Here is a 16,898-nt window from a genome sequence, read left to right as displayed (position 1 = left end):
CTCTTGTTCGCCTTATATTCCCATTTTCGTTCTTTTCTTCTTCTTATTCTCCTTGTCTTCCGCTTGTTCTCCTTGCCTTCTCGGTGTTCTCCTTGTCTTCCCCCATGTTCTCCTTGTCATTCTCTTGTTTTCTACACACATATATGTAGTTCTACTTGATATGCATCATACTAGTAGAGTCATGCAATTGTCGATTTTTGCTTTTTTGCGAGAAAATGTTGATAGTAGCTATTTGTTAAACCTGAATACTTAATACATTATATGGAATAGTGTTGAGACTGCTCCGATCGAGGTTTCTACAGCTGTTAACGCACATAGCTTTGATGCTGCGGGAGGGCTGTGATCATGGATTCTGATCCCGACTAGGGCATGAATGTTTGTCCGTTGATAATGTAATGTCCTCTGTTGTCTTAGTGGCGTCTTGCTGACCACATCAGAGAGTCCCGTCGTCTGTGTATCTAATTTTAGGTTGCAAAAACTTCATCTGAAGAAAGAAGACGAGGTCCATCAGGGCTGTCAAGCCAATGATGAATAATAAAACTACATAATATCCTGACGGAGTGTCTCTCCTAACACCGATGCTAAGTTCACTTAGGAAGAAGACTCAGCTTCAGAATTCCTGCTGCAGCCAGGCTCCTGCTGCAGACAGATGCCTTGTCTCGAAACGCCACTTGCGTCACAATTTGTGAAGACGCTAACGAGCGCTAATTGCGGTTGTGTAATTCGAAGCGTCCTTGCGCAGGCGCAGAAAAGTGGGGCATGTCGGCGCTGGGCATGTGGGTCATTTGACAATAGATTACCATCTTCATCAGTTGATGTAGCAAATAGAAAATTGTATTACTCAACTGTGTTGTATGGAGAAATTGTCTTACATCCAGTTGGTCCATCACAAATGACAGGATGTATCAGAGGTTAACTCTATGGCGAAACAACTTCAACTAACTTGCTATGGATGAGTTGAATGTCTCACTCACTGACTCTCTTGCACAACACTCCCTGACTCATTGACTCATTGACTTGGGAGATTATTCGCTCATTCTTTGACTCTTCACTGAGTAACTGATTGATTCATAACTGCTTCACTTTCTAACTAAATAACTTTCATTTATTAATCCATTCAATTATAGATACAGCCTCTTATGACTCATTCATTTATTCATAAAACATTGACTGTGTGACTGACAGTCTGTCTGCCCCGGTTAAGTTCACGGTGAAGCCTGCTGTATACGTACAAGAACGCGACCATTCGACGACAAATGTAATATAGAGCATTAGTGGTATGCATAATAAGCTACAGCTGTCGTGTCCCTCCTCCCTAAGAGAAAAAATAAAACAATGAGCGGGGATATATTCTCTTTGAATTACCTGTTCTTTCCGGAGCTGCGCTCGGGTGTGACTTAGATTCCTGCTTGGGCTAATTACTAGTTTTTTTTTTTCGAGGTTATCCCCAACTCTAAGGCGAATGTCAGATAATAACATGGCAAATATTCGGCCTTATCTCGCCAAATATCATATCGCTATCGCCAGTCATCGACATTAAATAACCTAGTAGTTCATACAGCGTCATTAAATAAAAAACAGAAACTATTATCATCATTTATAATGTATAAACGTATTATCTAATTACTACTTAGAATGATTCCCATTAAGCTTCTTAGGATCTAGTCTCCTGAAGAAGATGGCAAGGTGTAATAGTAACCCTGTGTTCTGCAACAAAAATTAGAACGATTGTGAATTATGGAGAAATTGCGGAATAATGGTAGGGAAAGCGGGCGTGTCCTAAGAGAATCCGTCTCAGTTTCTTCTTTGCCATGAGTTTCATGTTGACTTATCAGGATTTTAACTTGAATTTCTGCTTTAAGTTCTTATTAAGAACAAAATCGATGTAATGAAGTTTGAACTCTATAAATATTTCCCATTGAGTAGGGTATATCTTAATTAGGGGAGAAGGGATTAATTGGGATTTCCCGGTCTTTGATCGGGTCAAAAACCCTGACAGAACTGATATTTAACCCTTGAGGTGAAATTCGGTGAAGTCCGGAGGACTAATTAGTCAAATCCACTCTCCTCACCTCCACGGTGGGGTCCATAGTGATCTTTTAATATGCGAAAGAGAGAGTGGTGTGTGGAAAGCAACGGGAAGCTACCGCATTACCTTTTCCAAGAAAACCTGCAAACATGGCATGATTAGTCTCTCCACTGTAATGGGATGAAGATAAATGCCAACAAGACGAAGACCATGGTCGTAGGAAGAAAAGTAAAGAAGGTAAACTCGCTAATTCTAAATGAGGCAGTAGAGTAATTGGACAGCTTCAAATACTTTGGGTGTACTATAAGTAGTAACATGAGCTGCTGCCAAGAAGTCAAAAGGAGAATAGCGATGGCCAAGGAAGTTTTTAATAGAAAAAGGAGCTTATTCTGCGAATCTCTGGAGAAAAAACTGAGAAAGAAACTAGTGAAGTGCTTTGTGTGGAATGTACCATTTTATGAGGCAGAAACATGGACATTACGACGAAGTGAAGAGAAGCTAAAACTGGTCAGAAAGAGGAAAAGGAATTGGCTGGGTCACTGGTTGAGAAGAAACTGCTTACTGAAGGATGCACTGAAATGAATGGTGAACGGAAGAAGAGTTCTGGCAAAGAAGATATCAGATGATAGACGACATTAAGATATATGGATCACATGCGGAGACAAAGAGGAAGACAGAAAATAGGAAAGACTGGAGAATGCTGGGTTTGCAGTGAAAGAACTGCTCTTGGGTAGAATACTATGAATGAATGAATGAATGAATCTTAATTAGTCCGACAAACTTTGGATCAGTTAGAAAACCTTTCTTGTTGGCCTGGGTGACTCAGTCGGTAGAGTGCTGGCCTTCTGTGCCCGAGGTTGCGGGTTCGATATCGACCCAGGTCCATAGCATTTAAGTATGCCTCCGCGCGACAGGATTATGTCAGTAGTTTTACCGACATGTAAAAGAACTCCTACGGGACAAAATTCCGGCACACCGGCGACGCTGTTATAACCTCGGCAGTTGCAAGCGTCGTTAAGTAAAACAATTTAATTTAGAACCTTTCTTAGGCACTGGCTGTGCTTGACTCAAGACACTACAGATTATGAGAATTATGGCTCTTCAATCCACACACTCACTCACACTCACAGACACACACGGATATTCGGCGACTTAAAAGGTGTGCCTTTTCAGATGAAAGAGACCAAGCAGTATCACTATCATAATTTAAGTCTCTCCTATATAACAAAAGAAAGAACTGACTGACCTCAGAGGCAACTGCGGCGAAGACCGGTATGGGATACTTAAATAAAAAAGCAATCCATCCTTTTAGGGTTAATAAAGGAGAAACCATACGAAAGAGAAGAATCTCAAAGGAGTAAGGAAATAAAATCTAAAAGAAAATCAACCGAAGGCCGGCCCAACAAGCCACAGGAGGGTAACATGATGATCGCTTATATAACCATGTAATTTTAAACAGGAAAGACTAGAATGGAACAGTCATGTAAATAAGGTAGATGTTAATCTATTAATTAAAATAGTTATAGTGAAATTAAAAACAACAACCGACTTGTGAAATTTTAAGGCACCAAGGATTTTCATGGCAACATCCCCCCCTTCTCTTTGTAACCAATAATACATTCTCTTCACATACAATCTGTAAATCGGTAACGTCTTATTGATCACAAAGAGAAAGCAAGGTATTTTGACATTGAAAACCTTCGCGTATTTAAATGTCACAAGTTTGTTGTTATTTTCATTTCATTACAGAGACAAAACTTCGAAAAGAAAGAGACTTCCAGGAAGAACTGTACAAAGATGGATAGAAAACTATGGATTTTCGTCAACAGATTCACCGCAGTAGTTAACAATTGCATGAAAAAGCAGACACTTACTTACTTACGGCTTTTAAGGAACCCGGAGGTTCATTACCGCCCTCACATAAGCCCGCCATCGATCCCTATCCTGAGCAAGATTATTCCAGTCTCTATCATCATATCCCACCTCCCTTAAATCCATTTTAATACTATCCTCCCATCTACATCTCGGCCTCCCCAAAGGTATTTTTCCCTCCGGTCTCCAACTAACACTCTATATGCATTTCTGGATTCGCCCATGCGTGCTACATGCCCTGCCCATCTCATTAAATTTACCTAAATAAAATAAGAACTGACTGAAGTCAGGCGGTGGATTCTTAATGAGAAATTGAATCTGTCTCATAGCTATTGCTTGACTTTAATCCTCGGAATTTCATAAAATCTTTCAGTCTTCCAAGTTTGAAAATCATAAGAATGCCGATAAAGATTATGATCCTATAAGGGAAGTTAAATTCCCCATTTTATGGTCATAGCAACCTTTTAGTTACCTGTAGGCCTACACTCGTGTGTCCAAGATCCCAGAAAATGTGTTTTCTTAATCCAAAACAATGAACGCATCCTTTGGCTCTATGGAAGGAAGATGTTTAACTCCCTTCCGAGGACCGAAACCAAGTCTGTTGAATTTTTAGCCGTCATTGTTACCACTGGAGCGGTAAGTGTGTTTACTTGTAAATGCGCGTTGCAGCAAGATAGCATGTTGCATTTGGAGCAACGTGAGGATGCTGCATATAGCAGCCCTCCTGAGAGAAAGCCGTGCGCGTTGCGCAAAGCTTCGTTGCACAACGCAGTTGATAGAACGCTGTTAAATAAGCCGTGACGAACCAGGTTCATGTTTCGCCTGTTACCCGCATGCTGTCGTATAGTTAGACTAAGGACCAATGTAATGTCTTGAGATTTGCAAGAGATGTAGCAAGTTTCACTGGCAGCTCAGTTCTAGAGAGCGGCTTCATTTCGTGGACTCAGGTTCGACTCCGATGTTGACTGCTATAGGTACTTGTGTTGGACAAGTTTCGAGGACGAGAGGTTTTCCTAGGTTTCTTCCACTTCCCTTCAACTTAACGCGGATCTGTTTGAGACGTCTGGAGAACGATTCGATTATCCAGTTAATCTGTAAATCTGGTGACCGTTAAGGAAGTGTTTTAATCATCTCTGTATTATCTCCGGGGCTATAAGTCTATCCGTTGAAGTTCTCTCTTCCCATCTCTTCTTCCTGAGGGAGATAGTACGCACATTAACTCTTATAATCGCAGTTCCGAAGGACCTCCGTCCGACACCTCTATGATAAAATAGCTTCACTATGCTGCATATCTTTATATAGAAATACGTGTATGTGCATCACCTGTCGACATGCGCATAACTTTATTATGTTACATATCTTTACGTAGAACTGCGTGTGGGTGTTGTAAGAAATGAACAAGGAGAATAAGGAGAATGTAAGCATAACAGGAAAACAAAAGGACTAGGGGGAAGGCAAGGAGAAGGGGGAAAAGATAATGAGAATAAGGAGAAGACAGGGAGAACGTGGGAAGGCTGAGAAAATAGGGAGAGGACAAGGAAAATAAGGGGAATACAAGGAGAACAAGGGGAAGGCAAGAAGGACAAGGCGAAGGCAAGGATAACGAGGGGATGACAAGGAGAATAAGGATAATATGGGGAGAATGAAGGGGAAGGCAAAGAGAACAAGGGGAGTAATGTTAATTATGTTTTATTTAACGACGCTCGCAACTGCCGAGGTTATATCAGCACCGCTGGTGTGCCGGAATTTTGTCCCGCAGGAGTTCTTTTACGTGCCAGTAAATCTACTGACATGAACCTGTCGCATTTAAATACACAAGGGGAATATATGAAGAACAAGACGAAGACAAAAAGAATTGAAGGGAAGTCATGGAGAACAAGGGGAAGGCAAGGAAAACAATAGGAATAGAAATGAAAACAGGGTCATACTAATTTTCCCTGAAGTTGAGACCTTTATGCTGTTCCGAAAAATTGGATATGTTAAGTTTCAGCATTCAGGAATCTGCTTCTGAACACAATCACCATGAAAGCCTAAAACACAGTAAAATTCCTTTACAACACGAAAAGTTACTTTTGTTCGGATCAAACTTCTGCACATTTAAAGGATAATACTAAAATCTTTTCAATTTTAATTTATTGTCATAACACACTCTCTTAAATCGACAGAGCATATGGGGAATTAAATAAATAGCTTTCCCAAAACATGCTATGAAATATTTAATATAAAACAGTTTTTATCTCGAAAAGGAAGCAAAAGACGAGCGAAATTGTATTAATCTTTCTTCCTTGAAATATCTAAAAGAATAACCCCCTGAAGATAATGACATTACTTACGATTCACACTATCGGCCCATATCAATCAGATTTATACTTAAAACGAGTATTATCATGAAACTTTCGAAATCGATTTTATTTAACATCACAATAATGTTTAATTTACAATTCATGTTGGAAAATGTTCAGCTAAGCCTCGTGTTAATAACAAATATCAAAATCTGATTAATTATTATTCAGTCAATATGGCTTAAGCATTGCATTACATATGAAACATATGAGAAAAAATATTGATGTGTTACATCCTATGTAATCTTGATACAAACGTTTTCGCCCCTAATGGGGCATCTTCAGGTACAAATATAAGTACCATCTGAAATCAATTACAATACAAGCATACATTTAAAACTGCCTTGACTAGAATAAAGTATGACATAGTGACTATATTATCTATATCAACAGGACAATTAATGTTGATATAGATAATATAGTCACTATGTCATACTTTATTCTAGTCAAGGCAGTTTTAAATGTATGCTTGTATTGTAATTGATTTCAGATGATACTTATATTTGTACCTGAAGATGTCCCATTAGGGGCGAAAACGTTTGTATCAAGATTACATAGGATGTAACACATCAATATTTTTTCTCATATGTAATGCAATGCTTAAGCCATATTGACTGAATAATAATTAATCAGATTTTGATATTTGTTATTAACAATAATTTTTGCTTATACTTCATGTAATGAGAAATAAAAAATTACCTGTAAAATTTGTCCGAGTCCCTTCATTCAAGGACATGTTTTTTTCTCTACTGCCGTAAATATAAAACACGCATCCCGCAGCTTTACTTTCTTCCGAATAAAGTCATCATATGTATTTGATCGCCTCTAAAAATTTATGACCTTCGGACTGATCAGAACTCTCGAAGCTTGGTTGTAATGGTATATGCGGTAATTACTTGACCACCGAGGTTAAGTATAATAAATGAAGTACCATGACGTATTGTAGTTATTCTCTCCGGAGGAAGGAATAAATGGTCTTGTGAAAGACACTTCGTGACGGACTTTCAAACATTAGCTGTACTGAATAAAGATGTCATAATATTTGTGTGGTAATAGAACACGAAATTAACCACAGACTTAATTCAAGGCACTTCTTCGAGAATTTATAAACAATAAAGTAATGTTTTAATGAATGACTTAACGACAAGAGAAGAAAATATATGCACGATATGTTCGTGTAAGAGACCTTGGATGAGATTAGTGTAAATAGCTATGTAGACTGCAAGCCCGTGGACTACTTGTCTTAATTCAGGGTGCACCGTTCCATTAAAAGGATAAGTTCTGAAAGTGAAAGAGGACATAAGCTAATAGTGCACACAAGGTGAATTAAAATGGCAATTACATGGATTGTAGTACATTCGCTTTGTCTTTCTTGGAAGCCGCTGTGCTTAGACACAAGAAATGCGAAGTACCCTAGCACTCTGTATATTTTTGGGTTATATTTCGATAACCATGAACTGTTTAGTCTTCATTTCAAGACTTTTGTACATAGACCTACTGGTGTTAAAGTGTCCATTTCGGTACAAAACAAGAATATTATTTACAAACACAGTATCTTCCAATATCTCCCTCAATATTAATCGGAAACCAATTATTTCAAGTTAGAGTAAAGCTCATACCAAGCCCAGCTGTAGTTACTTAACTTACAAATGGTGTCTTACAAAAGGTTTGTGTTTTGATCCCTTGGGAAACTTGTGAAATTTGTAGTAAATAAATGCCGTGGGTTAGGCTTTCGCATATACAAAATGGATACATTCGGTAACTCAGTTTCCGTTTAAGTTCTTACTTACTTACTTACAAATGGCTTTTAAAGAACCCAAAGGTTCATTGCCGCCCTCACATAAGCCCTCCATCGGTCCCTATCCTGTGCAAGATTAATCCAGTCTCTATCGTCATATCCCACCTCCCTCAAATCCATTTTAATATTATCTTCCCATCTACATCTCGGCCTCCCCAAAGGTCTTTTTCCCTCCGGTCTCCCAACTAACACTCTATATGCATTTCTGGATTCGCCCATACGTGCTGCATGTCCCGCCCATCTCAAACGTCTGGATTTAATGTTCCTAATTATGTCAGGTGAAGAATGCAATGCGTGCAGCTCTGCGATGTGTAACTTTCTCCATTCTCCTGTAACTTCATCCCTCTTAGCCCCAAATATTTTTCTAAGCACCTTATTCTCAAACATCCTTAACCTATGTTCCTCTCTCAAAGTGAGAGTCCAAGTTTCACAACTATACAGAACAATCGGTAATATAACTGTTTTATAAATTCTAACTTTCAGATTTTTTGACAGCAGACTAGATGATAAAAGCTTCTCAACCGAATGATAACACGCATTTCCCATATTTATTCTGTGTTTAATTTCCTCCCGAGTGTCATTTATATTTGTTACTGTTGCTCCAAGATATTTGAATTTTTCCACCCCTTCGAAGGATAAATCTCCAATTTTTATATTTCCATTTCGTACAATATTCTGGTCACGAGACATAATCATATACTTTGTCATTTCGGGATTTACTTCCAAACCGATCGCTTTACTTGCTTCAAGTAAAATTTCCGTGTTTTCCCTAATCGTTTGTGGGTTTTCTCCTAACATATTCACGTCATCCGCATAGACAAGAAGCTGATGTAACCCGTTCAATTCCAAACCCTGTCTGTTATCCTGAACTTTCCTAATGGCATATTCTAAAGCGAAGTTAAAAAGTAAAGGTGATAGTGCATCTCCCTGCTTTAGCCCACAGTGAATTGGAAAAGCATCAGATAGAAACTGACCTATACGGACTCTGCTGTATGTTTCACTGAGACACATTTTAATTAGCTAATCGAACTAGTTTCTTGGGAATACCAAATTCAATAAGAATGTCATATAATACTTCCCTCTTAACCAAGTCATACGCCTTTTTGAAATCTATGAATAACTGATGTGTTGCACCCTTATACTCCCATTTTTTCTCCATCATCTGTCGAATACAAAAAATCTGATCAATAGTTGATCTATTACGCCTAAAACCGCACTGATGATCCCCAATCATTTCATCTACGTACGGAGTTAATCTTCTCAAAAGAATATTGGACAAAATTTTGTACGCCGTCAACAAAAGTGATATTCCTCGAAAGTTACTACAGTTAATCTTGTCCCCCTTCTTAAAAATAGGTACAATTATGGACTCCTTCCATTGTTCTGGTACAATTTCCTTTTCCCAAATAGCAAGTACAAGTTTATAAATTTCGCTATGTAATACACTTCCACCGTCTTGTATTAATTCTGCTGGAATTTGATCGATACCTTTCAGATTTTCTATCGAAATTTCGACTTCTGAAAGCGTGGGTTCGGGTATAAATGGCTCAGCAGTTTGTATTTCAATTTCGTCCCGATCATTTCTATTTGGCCTATGTACATTTAGTAGTTGCGCAAAATAGTTTTTCCATCTGTTTAGGATTGATGGAGAGTCTGCAAGCAAGTCACCATTCTCATCCTTGATCACGTTTACCCTTGGCTGATATCCGTTCTTAAATTCCTTTATACCCTTATATAAATCTCGAATGTTTTTATTCTTACTATTTGTTTCTACCTCGTTCAGTTTTTCCTTTAAGTAACCTCTCTTTTTATTCCTAAGTGTACGACTTGCTTCCCGTCTTGCATTGAAATAATTATCTCTCTTCTTCTCAACTGGATCCTGTAAGAATTTCAATTTTGCCTGTTTCCTTCTTTCTACTACGATGCAACAATCTTCATCAAACCACGGTTTCTTTTTCTTTGTTTCATAATAACCTATGCTCTGCTCAGCTGCAATTTTGATACTATCTCGGATATGTTCCCACACGCTATTAACATCTAATTCTTTCTCAACTTCGTCGGAACTTTCTAAAGTGGCAAACCTATTCGAAATTTCGACCTGATAATTTTGCTTAGTTTCCTCGTCCTTTAATTTCAAAATATTGAATTTAGTAATATTAACTTGTTGCTCTACTCGCTTGGCTACTGATAGTCTTTCTCTTAATTTTCCAATTACCAAATAATGGTCAGAATTACAATCTGCACCCCTGAAAGTTCGAATGTCTACTATACTAGTATGTCTCCGTTTATCTATCAAAATGTGATCTATTTGGTTGTGTACCAATCCATCTGGAGAAGTCCAAGTATATTTATGTATATCCTTATGGGGGAATGTTGTACTTTTGACAATTAAATTTTTCGATGTGGCAAAGTTGACTAATCTAACTCAATTGTCACTACTAGTTACGTGTAGGCTCTCTTTTCCAATAGTTGATCTAAACATATCCTCCTGTCCTACTTTACTGTTGAAATCCCCCCAATAAAATTTTCATGTGATATCTAGGTAACTGATCAAAAGTATGTTCCAATTCCTCATAGAAGCTATCCTTTATATGGTCATCTTTCTCTTCTGTAGGGGCGTGAGCATTTATAACTATGATGTCGCACCATCTACCCTTAAGTACTAAATATGATAACCTGTCACTGATAAATTCGACCTTTTTTACTGCTGATTTTATTCTTTTATGAACAAAAAATCCTGTTCCTAATTGGTGATTATTGTTTCCTTCCCCATAATACAACAAGTAATCTCCTATTTGTGATATGCCATTTCCATCTAACCTAACCTCTTGTACTTCCACGAAGTCTATTCTATATCTAGCTAGTTCTTTTGCTACTAATGTTACCCCTCCGTTTAAGTTCTTATCTGTAAAAAAAAAAAAATAAAAAATAAATTATTTAACTTAGAAAAGAAATCAAGTTTATTGTAACGTTAAGTAATGTGTTAACTGTTACGTATGTACAGTAATTTGATCGAAACTTATCTGATGAGACGTTTTTGTTTACATTCTTCTTACCGAAGTCTTGTGGAGTGGAGTTACACTCACCCCCACTGCGAAGCAATGACCTCAAGGAGCACTGCTACTCTTTGCACCGTTACAACATGTTACATTTCATATTCTCGAAACTACTGGACATATCAAAAAAGTTATTTGACAAAACTTGTTCGCATCGACTAGATCTACTACTTCTGTGAACTAATGTAATAGGTTCTCTTCCATCCTGTATGTAGGTCTATAGTAAGTCATGTGTGTTTTGAAACTATGTGAAAGTTTCTCGGATTAAAAAGCAAGAAATAATGTTCTTATAAACATGGGGTGGTAAATATTTCTTCATCAGAATAATTCGAAGTTTCATTTGCGCATTCACTTGCCACATCTCCTTGAAAATGTACCACGAAATGTAAGAATGTAATTTGATTTATGCACGAGAAAGCTCTACCACACCTCTCTCGTCGCATGAGAAACCATCTCGAACAGCGCCCACTTCAGCGGATTGAACGAGGTGCAGAATGTCATGTCATAGAGATCACAGGACCTCAGTCCATTAGGCTTCATCAGTACAATCACAAAGGCCATTGTTTGAAACATCTGTAAGCAATTAAAATGTGCAGGAACTTGTGGAGAATAAATGCTAAATCATCTAAGGAATTCGTAATGTACGAACGAGTTCATCAGTCTTGTCCTCGGGCATGGGTGGTGGATGTAGGCCTGTGTTATGAAAACAAAAATACCCCAACTTGACATCTTGAAACTAAATGATTAAGTGAAAATGTATTGTGACAATTGCTCCTAAAAAAAAAAAAAAAAAAAAAATTGCGACCCCATTTTCATTTATCCTTATTTTGTGTTCAGGAATATGAGGATGAAGATTGTTAACATAGGACTTTTTTTTTTGTTTTTGCACCATATATATTCAGAAGCAGGTTTTCCTTTCCTTATAATATCTGACGATGGAACTGACATGTAGTTCCGAATTCTTAGACGTTCCTACTTCTACGGTATTGTGCAAAAAACTAAAAATTGTATCATCATATTTAGGACCCTGTGTATACATAGGTCTGTGTATGTAATCTATTTCGTTATTTCTGAAGTACAATTCTTTTGCCGTCTGTGTTTGTTCGGTGTGTATGCTCGAATCAAAACAGACAAAAACTGGTCAATAAAATTAATATTACAACTGTCGCAACTAAAGAAGCGACTTCTGACAGCTCCGTAACGTCTGTTTTTCAACTCCTTTCTATGCACTAACCGCAACCAACAGAAACTGAATTCTGACAATAAAAGGCAAGTAGAGACGGCTCTGCCGCATAGATCCTTGCTCAGTTATCGCATCGTAAGCACTTCAGCAATTATCAGTAATATACACAAAATCTCTTACTGCCTACTGTCTGCCTCGGGGTGAGGGAATACAGCTTGCCGCACTGTGTTATGCTAGAAGTCGATTCTTCCGTTGCGATAATAACAGATTAATGGTCTTACTAATAAAAAATCTTACACAGACGTTTAGCTGTCTTATAAAGTGAATAACTCGTTTATAAGTCGTATGTAAATTCCTAACTAATAACCACTATATACATCGTATAAAACAATACAACTCTTACATAACTACGAAAGATAACAGAATAACTTTGATTTTTTTTGTTTGCATCTTTTTTGCATTAATGTAAGTATCTATAATAGGTCTACAACTGGGCCTGATCCATTACCACGCTATATTTTGATCAAAGAGTACAGCTACAGAAATATTCTAATTATTCTGTACTGTTTGATTTGTTGTTCTGTAGTTACAAGGCAACCATCGCCATAAATGACAGTCCATACGAACAGTTGTTAGAGAGGCGGTCTTTTTTTTCTCTCTGTATACAACGCTTAAGCAGGGGGCTTCATGCGTATAACTACAGCAAACCAATTTCCATGTATAATTACTCACTAATCCTGTGATTGAATTTCTGGCTGGTATGTACATCTAGGCTACATCTCACTTGACGATATGTGTCAGAGGAAGAACAATTGTTTGTATGCATTTGAAGTGTGATTGGTGTAATATGTAGCTAGTCGGCGATGTATGCAATGGAGGAGGAAAGGAACTGGCTACCCTACTCCATTATCTCCTGGCCTATTTGCCTCATAATTGGTGCCTTCTTGGTATCACTTGTGAGGTTCAGACTGTCTTCGGACAGTTGACTAAACAACAACAATTACTCACTGCTTATACATCCATCACTTATACATAGTTTATTAGTAAAGTATTTCTGTCCCAGTTTTGCATAAATCTTGCATAAAAAGTATACACTATTCAATAGTAAGACCGTAAGTTTATGTAAGTAGCGTCTGTTTAAATGTATGTGGAACTCGCTGCTACGCTAGGTCATACAAACAGCTCCCAATCAATGTAAGCTTGACTGTTTGCAGGTGGCGATGGCTGGCAACTTCGTGCTGGCGGTTTTGTGCATGATGATCGCTCGCCTCCGCAACGACGACGTGACCATCACGCTGAGCCAGGTGGTGACGGATCTGGTGCAGGGCGAGTTTATGCAGATGGGGTCGAAAGAGACGGAGAATGAGCGCTTCGCCCATTACCTCACGAAGACGTACCGGAAGACAGCCAGCCTCATTGCCAACACTGCCAAAGCGACTGCCATGCTGGCGGGCGCGGACGAAGCGCTCGTCGAAGTAGCCTTCCAGTACGGCCGCAATGTGGGACTTGCTTTCCAGCTCGTCGACGACCTGCTGGACTTTGTCTCGTCGTCTGCGGCGATGGGCAAGCCGGCCGCCGCAGACCTCAAGCTGGGGCTGGCTACCGCGCCGGTCCTGTTCGCCTGCGAGCGCTTTCCCGAGTTAAACCCCATGATCATGCGACGCTTCCAGGAGCCGGGAGACGTGGAACGTGCCTTCGAACTGGTCCACCAGTCCCAGGGACTCGCGCAGACGCAGTTCCTGGCCCGCCAGCACTGCGCGGAGGCCATGCGTCAGGCGCGAGCCATCGCGGCCTCGCCCTATCAGAAGGGCCTGCAGGTCGTCACCGACCTCGTCGTCAACCGCATCAAGTAGCCCCGCGCCACGCTCAGGCTTCGTTCACAATTCCTTGACGTAAACTTAAAGATAAAATTAATGAGAAACTGGCTGGTTGCCATTCATCTCTGTCAGTCTACCAGCCTCTGTGTACTTTATTTCAAGATGTACACTGTTCACACTAGCTTTCACTTTTACTTATGTCGCCTTTGACCTTGATGGCACGAGCTCACAAGAGTCGCAGTTCGAATTCCTTCTCGCATAGAACAGAACTCATTTGTTTTGGGTCCGATTTTCATTGACTGCGAGAAATTGTGTTGTCCAAATACGGCAAAGAAACTGCCTGACATGGCTACTGACAAACTATGGAAAGTGCTGAGCAATATATGGGCCTACATTCGTACATGACGCCCTCTTTTCGTTTCTTTTTTGTATTTTATAGTATATACCATGTTTTTAAAAGATCATTTACTATAGACAACTTATCTTTATAATAACACCATCGTACAGTGATCTTGCTGTCTAGCTCCCCTTCAGGGGAGGACACGGACTGGAACTGTACTCGCACGCAGGCCGCTCGAATGGTCCCATTGTATTACCCAGGATGAAAAGGTGTGCGTTCCAAAGGCTCCCCGCGCTACAGATCCCCTTGCGCGCAGCCTCCAAACTACTTTACAGCCTACGTCATCATGATCTCTTTACCTTTCCGCGTAAGCCTCACCGCGGTCCCTCATCCCAGGTCCCAAGAGTTACCACGAGCCCAGTGAAGAGCATAGCACTACCAGCAGCAACAAATGACCACATATCTACGGAATCCAAGTTCGGTGGGGTCCACACCCGACATCGGAGCAAGTCCGATAACTAGGAAAGAAACGGAGATGATGGAAGAGGGGAAGTATAATTATGATGGCGAAATGAGTCCGAGGCCCGAGCTTGCTGTCACGGAGTTTTCATTTTCTCTTATCTTATTCTTTACAAAACGCATACAAGACTGACATGAGAGTTATTCATATTAAGCGGCAAGTTCGTATTACTTAAAAGACATAATACATCCACAGTCAATTACAGTCAGCTCTGATATAGTGAACTCGGTTATAGTGAACATAAATGGTTGGTCCCGACCCGCATATACTAAAAAGTACAAAAATATTTCCGTTTATAGTGAACCCTCACTTCGGTTATAGTGAACCTAAAACTAGAACTTCCCCAAGAAAATATAATTCTAAAATGCCCAAAATGGTAATTTAGGAAACCTTTCCTCCTATAAACTTCCAAGAATATGTTCAGAACAAAATCTCAAACTTCTACTCCCTAAGTGCATTGAAAGACAAAGGATTTGTTCAGCTTCTTGGACACCTTGAAACATGTTAAAGAGAATAGTGTACGCAGCGAGGGATAAGGGAAGGATTAGTTCTGACTTCTTTAAAAGAGGTTATTAGAAGAATAGGGAGAGAAATTGTTTTCTTTTGTAAAAGGGAGTAGAGTGATGACCAAAGGGTAAATACAAGAAGGATTACAATATAATGGTCCTTAACCCTTCCTCCCGCATCTTGGTAAAAGTGAACCCGGGAAATTCCAAGGCCGATTCCACAGTAGCATACCTCTAATGGGAAGAGGTGCGAAATCGATCAGTGCCTACTACCTACATGGCCAGATTAGATTCAAGTTTCGAACTGTGAACATCAGGATGTCAAAGCGTAAGTGTTTAAGTTGGGGGATAAAGCAAACACTAGTACTGATATTGAACGTGGTCTGTCCCAAACAGATATTAATACTGTATGTATAGCAACGTCAGTAGTATAAAAAGAGACACTTCGGTTTTAGTGAACCTCGGATATAGTGAATGAAATATGCTGGACAGCAGAGGTTCACTATAACGGAAGTTGACTGTATATGCCTTTCATGCTCTCATGAAGATGAAATCGAAGGTTGTGATGGTTTCGTTATCTTAAGCACATCCTCTTTTTATTAATATCTAGAGTTGTTGATTTTAGGGGAAGGCTTTTTAAACATGACACAAACTATGCCTTGTACAGACCCAGAAACAAAATTTGGGCCACCTAAATTTCAGATATAACGCATTGCGTATGTACAGTAAACAAGAGCGCCTAAATGTATGCTACTTGTTGACAGTCTTGCTAAGCTTGTTGCCTATAAAGAGAAGGTCCGCTACCAAGACTCGTCCCATTTTTTTAATTTCATATTTGTACAAGTCTCTTCAGTGGGACGGCGTTCACCGAAATGAGAAAATGTGGCCAAAAAAGCTTTCCTATGAACCTGAAGCAGGGTGCGAAATCGTTAAAAGTTGGTGGGGAGAAAATAATTTTTACCTTTACGTTACGTATAATGGTTTGGGAAGTTACAAGTACATATGGTTTTTAAATACATGCAATGAAAACATTGCCATTTTAAAAGAAAAGTAGATGTTAAAATATGTCAAATAAAAGTAAGCTTGCCTTAAAGAAAAATTTTGAGGTGGTACTGCTCCTTCTACCTTTCCTTTAGCGAGTAAGACTGATCTGCCGAATGATGTCCGCAGGTGACCCATCTGTCTGCGACGGTAAAGGCATCCCACGAATTCAATGGTGGTCCATTAAGTTTAATTGTCATTAGCGACTGTAAAGTTTTCAACAACAAACGATTTCTTTCGGCAGTTTTGATGCTATGAGCAACGCTGAAACCGTGTTCACGCGCGGCAGTTGACAGAGGCATTGAACGGACTTTCCATATTAATTTTTCCAGAATAGGCAAAGCATTTAAGGTTAGAGAGCCTGACTTGAATTCTCTCCATTGTGACACAGAAA

General features: G+C 39.3%; 1 protein-coding gene across 1 annotated transcript in view; it reads left to right on the top strand.

Annotated features, from left to right (window-relative positions):
• qless (decaprenyl diphosphate synthase subunit 1 qless) overlaps positions 1-15,441 on the top strand; it is a 126,174-nt gene extending 110,733 nt beyond the window's left edge. Inside the window, exon 4 of the mRNA XM_069825722.1 lies at positions 13,495-15,441. Coding sequence (XP_069681823.1) covers positions 13,495-14,133 — 639 coding nt within the window. The 3' untranslated portion in view covers positions 14,134-15,441. The remainder of the gene's footprint in view (positions 1-13,494) is intronic.
• The last annotated feature ends 1,457 nt before the right edge of the window (positions 15,442-16,898 follow it).

Source organism: Periplaneta americana, chromosome 5 (genome assembly GCF_040183065.1).
Source record: "Periplaneta americana isolate PAMFEO1 chromosome 5, P.americana_PAMFEO1_priV1, whole genome shotgun sequence".
NCBI lineage: Eukaryota > Metazoa > Arthropoda > Insecta > Blattodea > Blattidae > Periplaneta > Periplaneta americana.
Note: the sequence above shows the minus strand (reverse complement) of the source record. Positions and strands in the feature narration are given on the sequence as shown.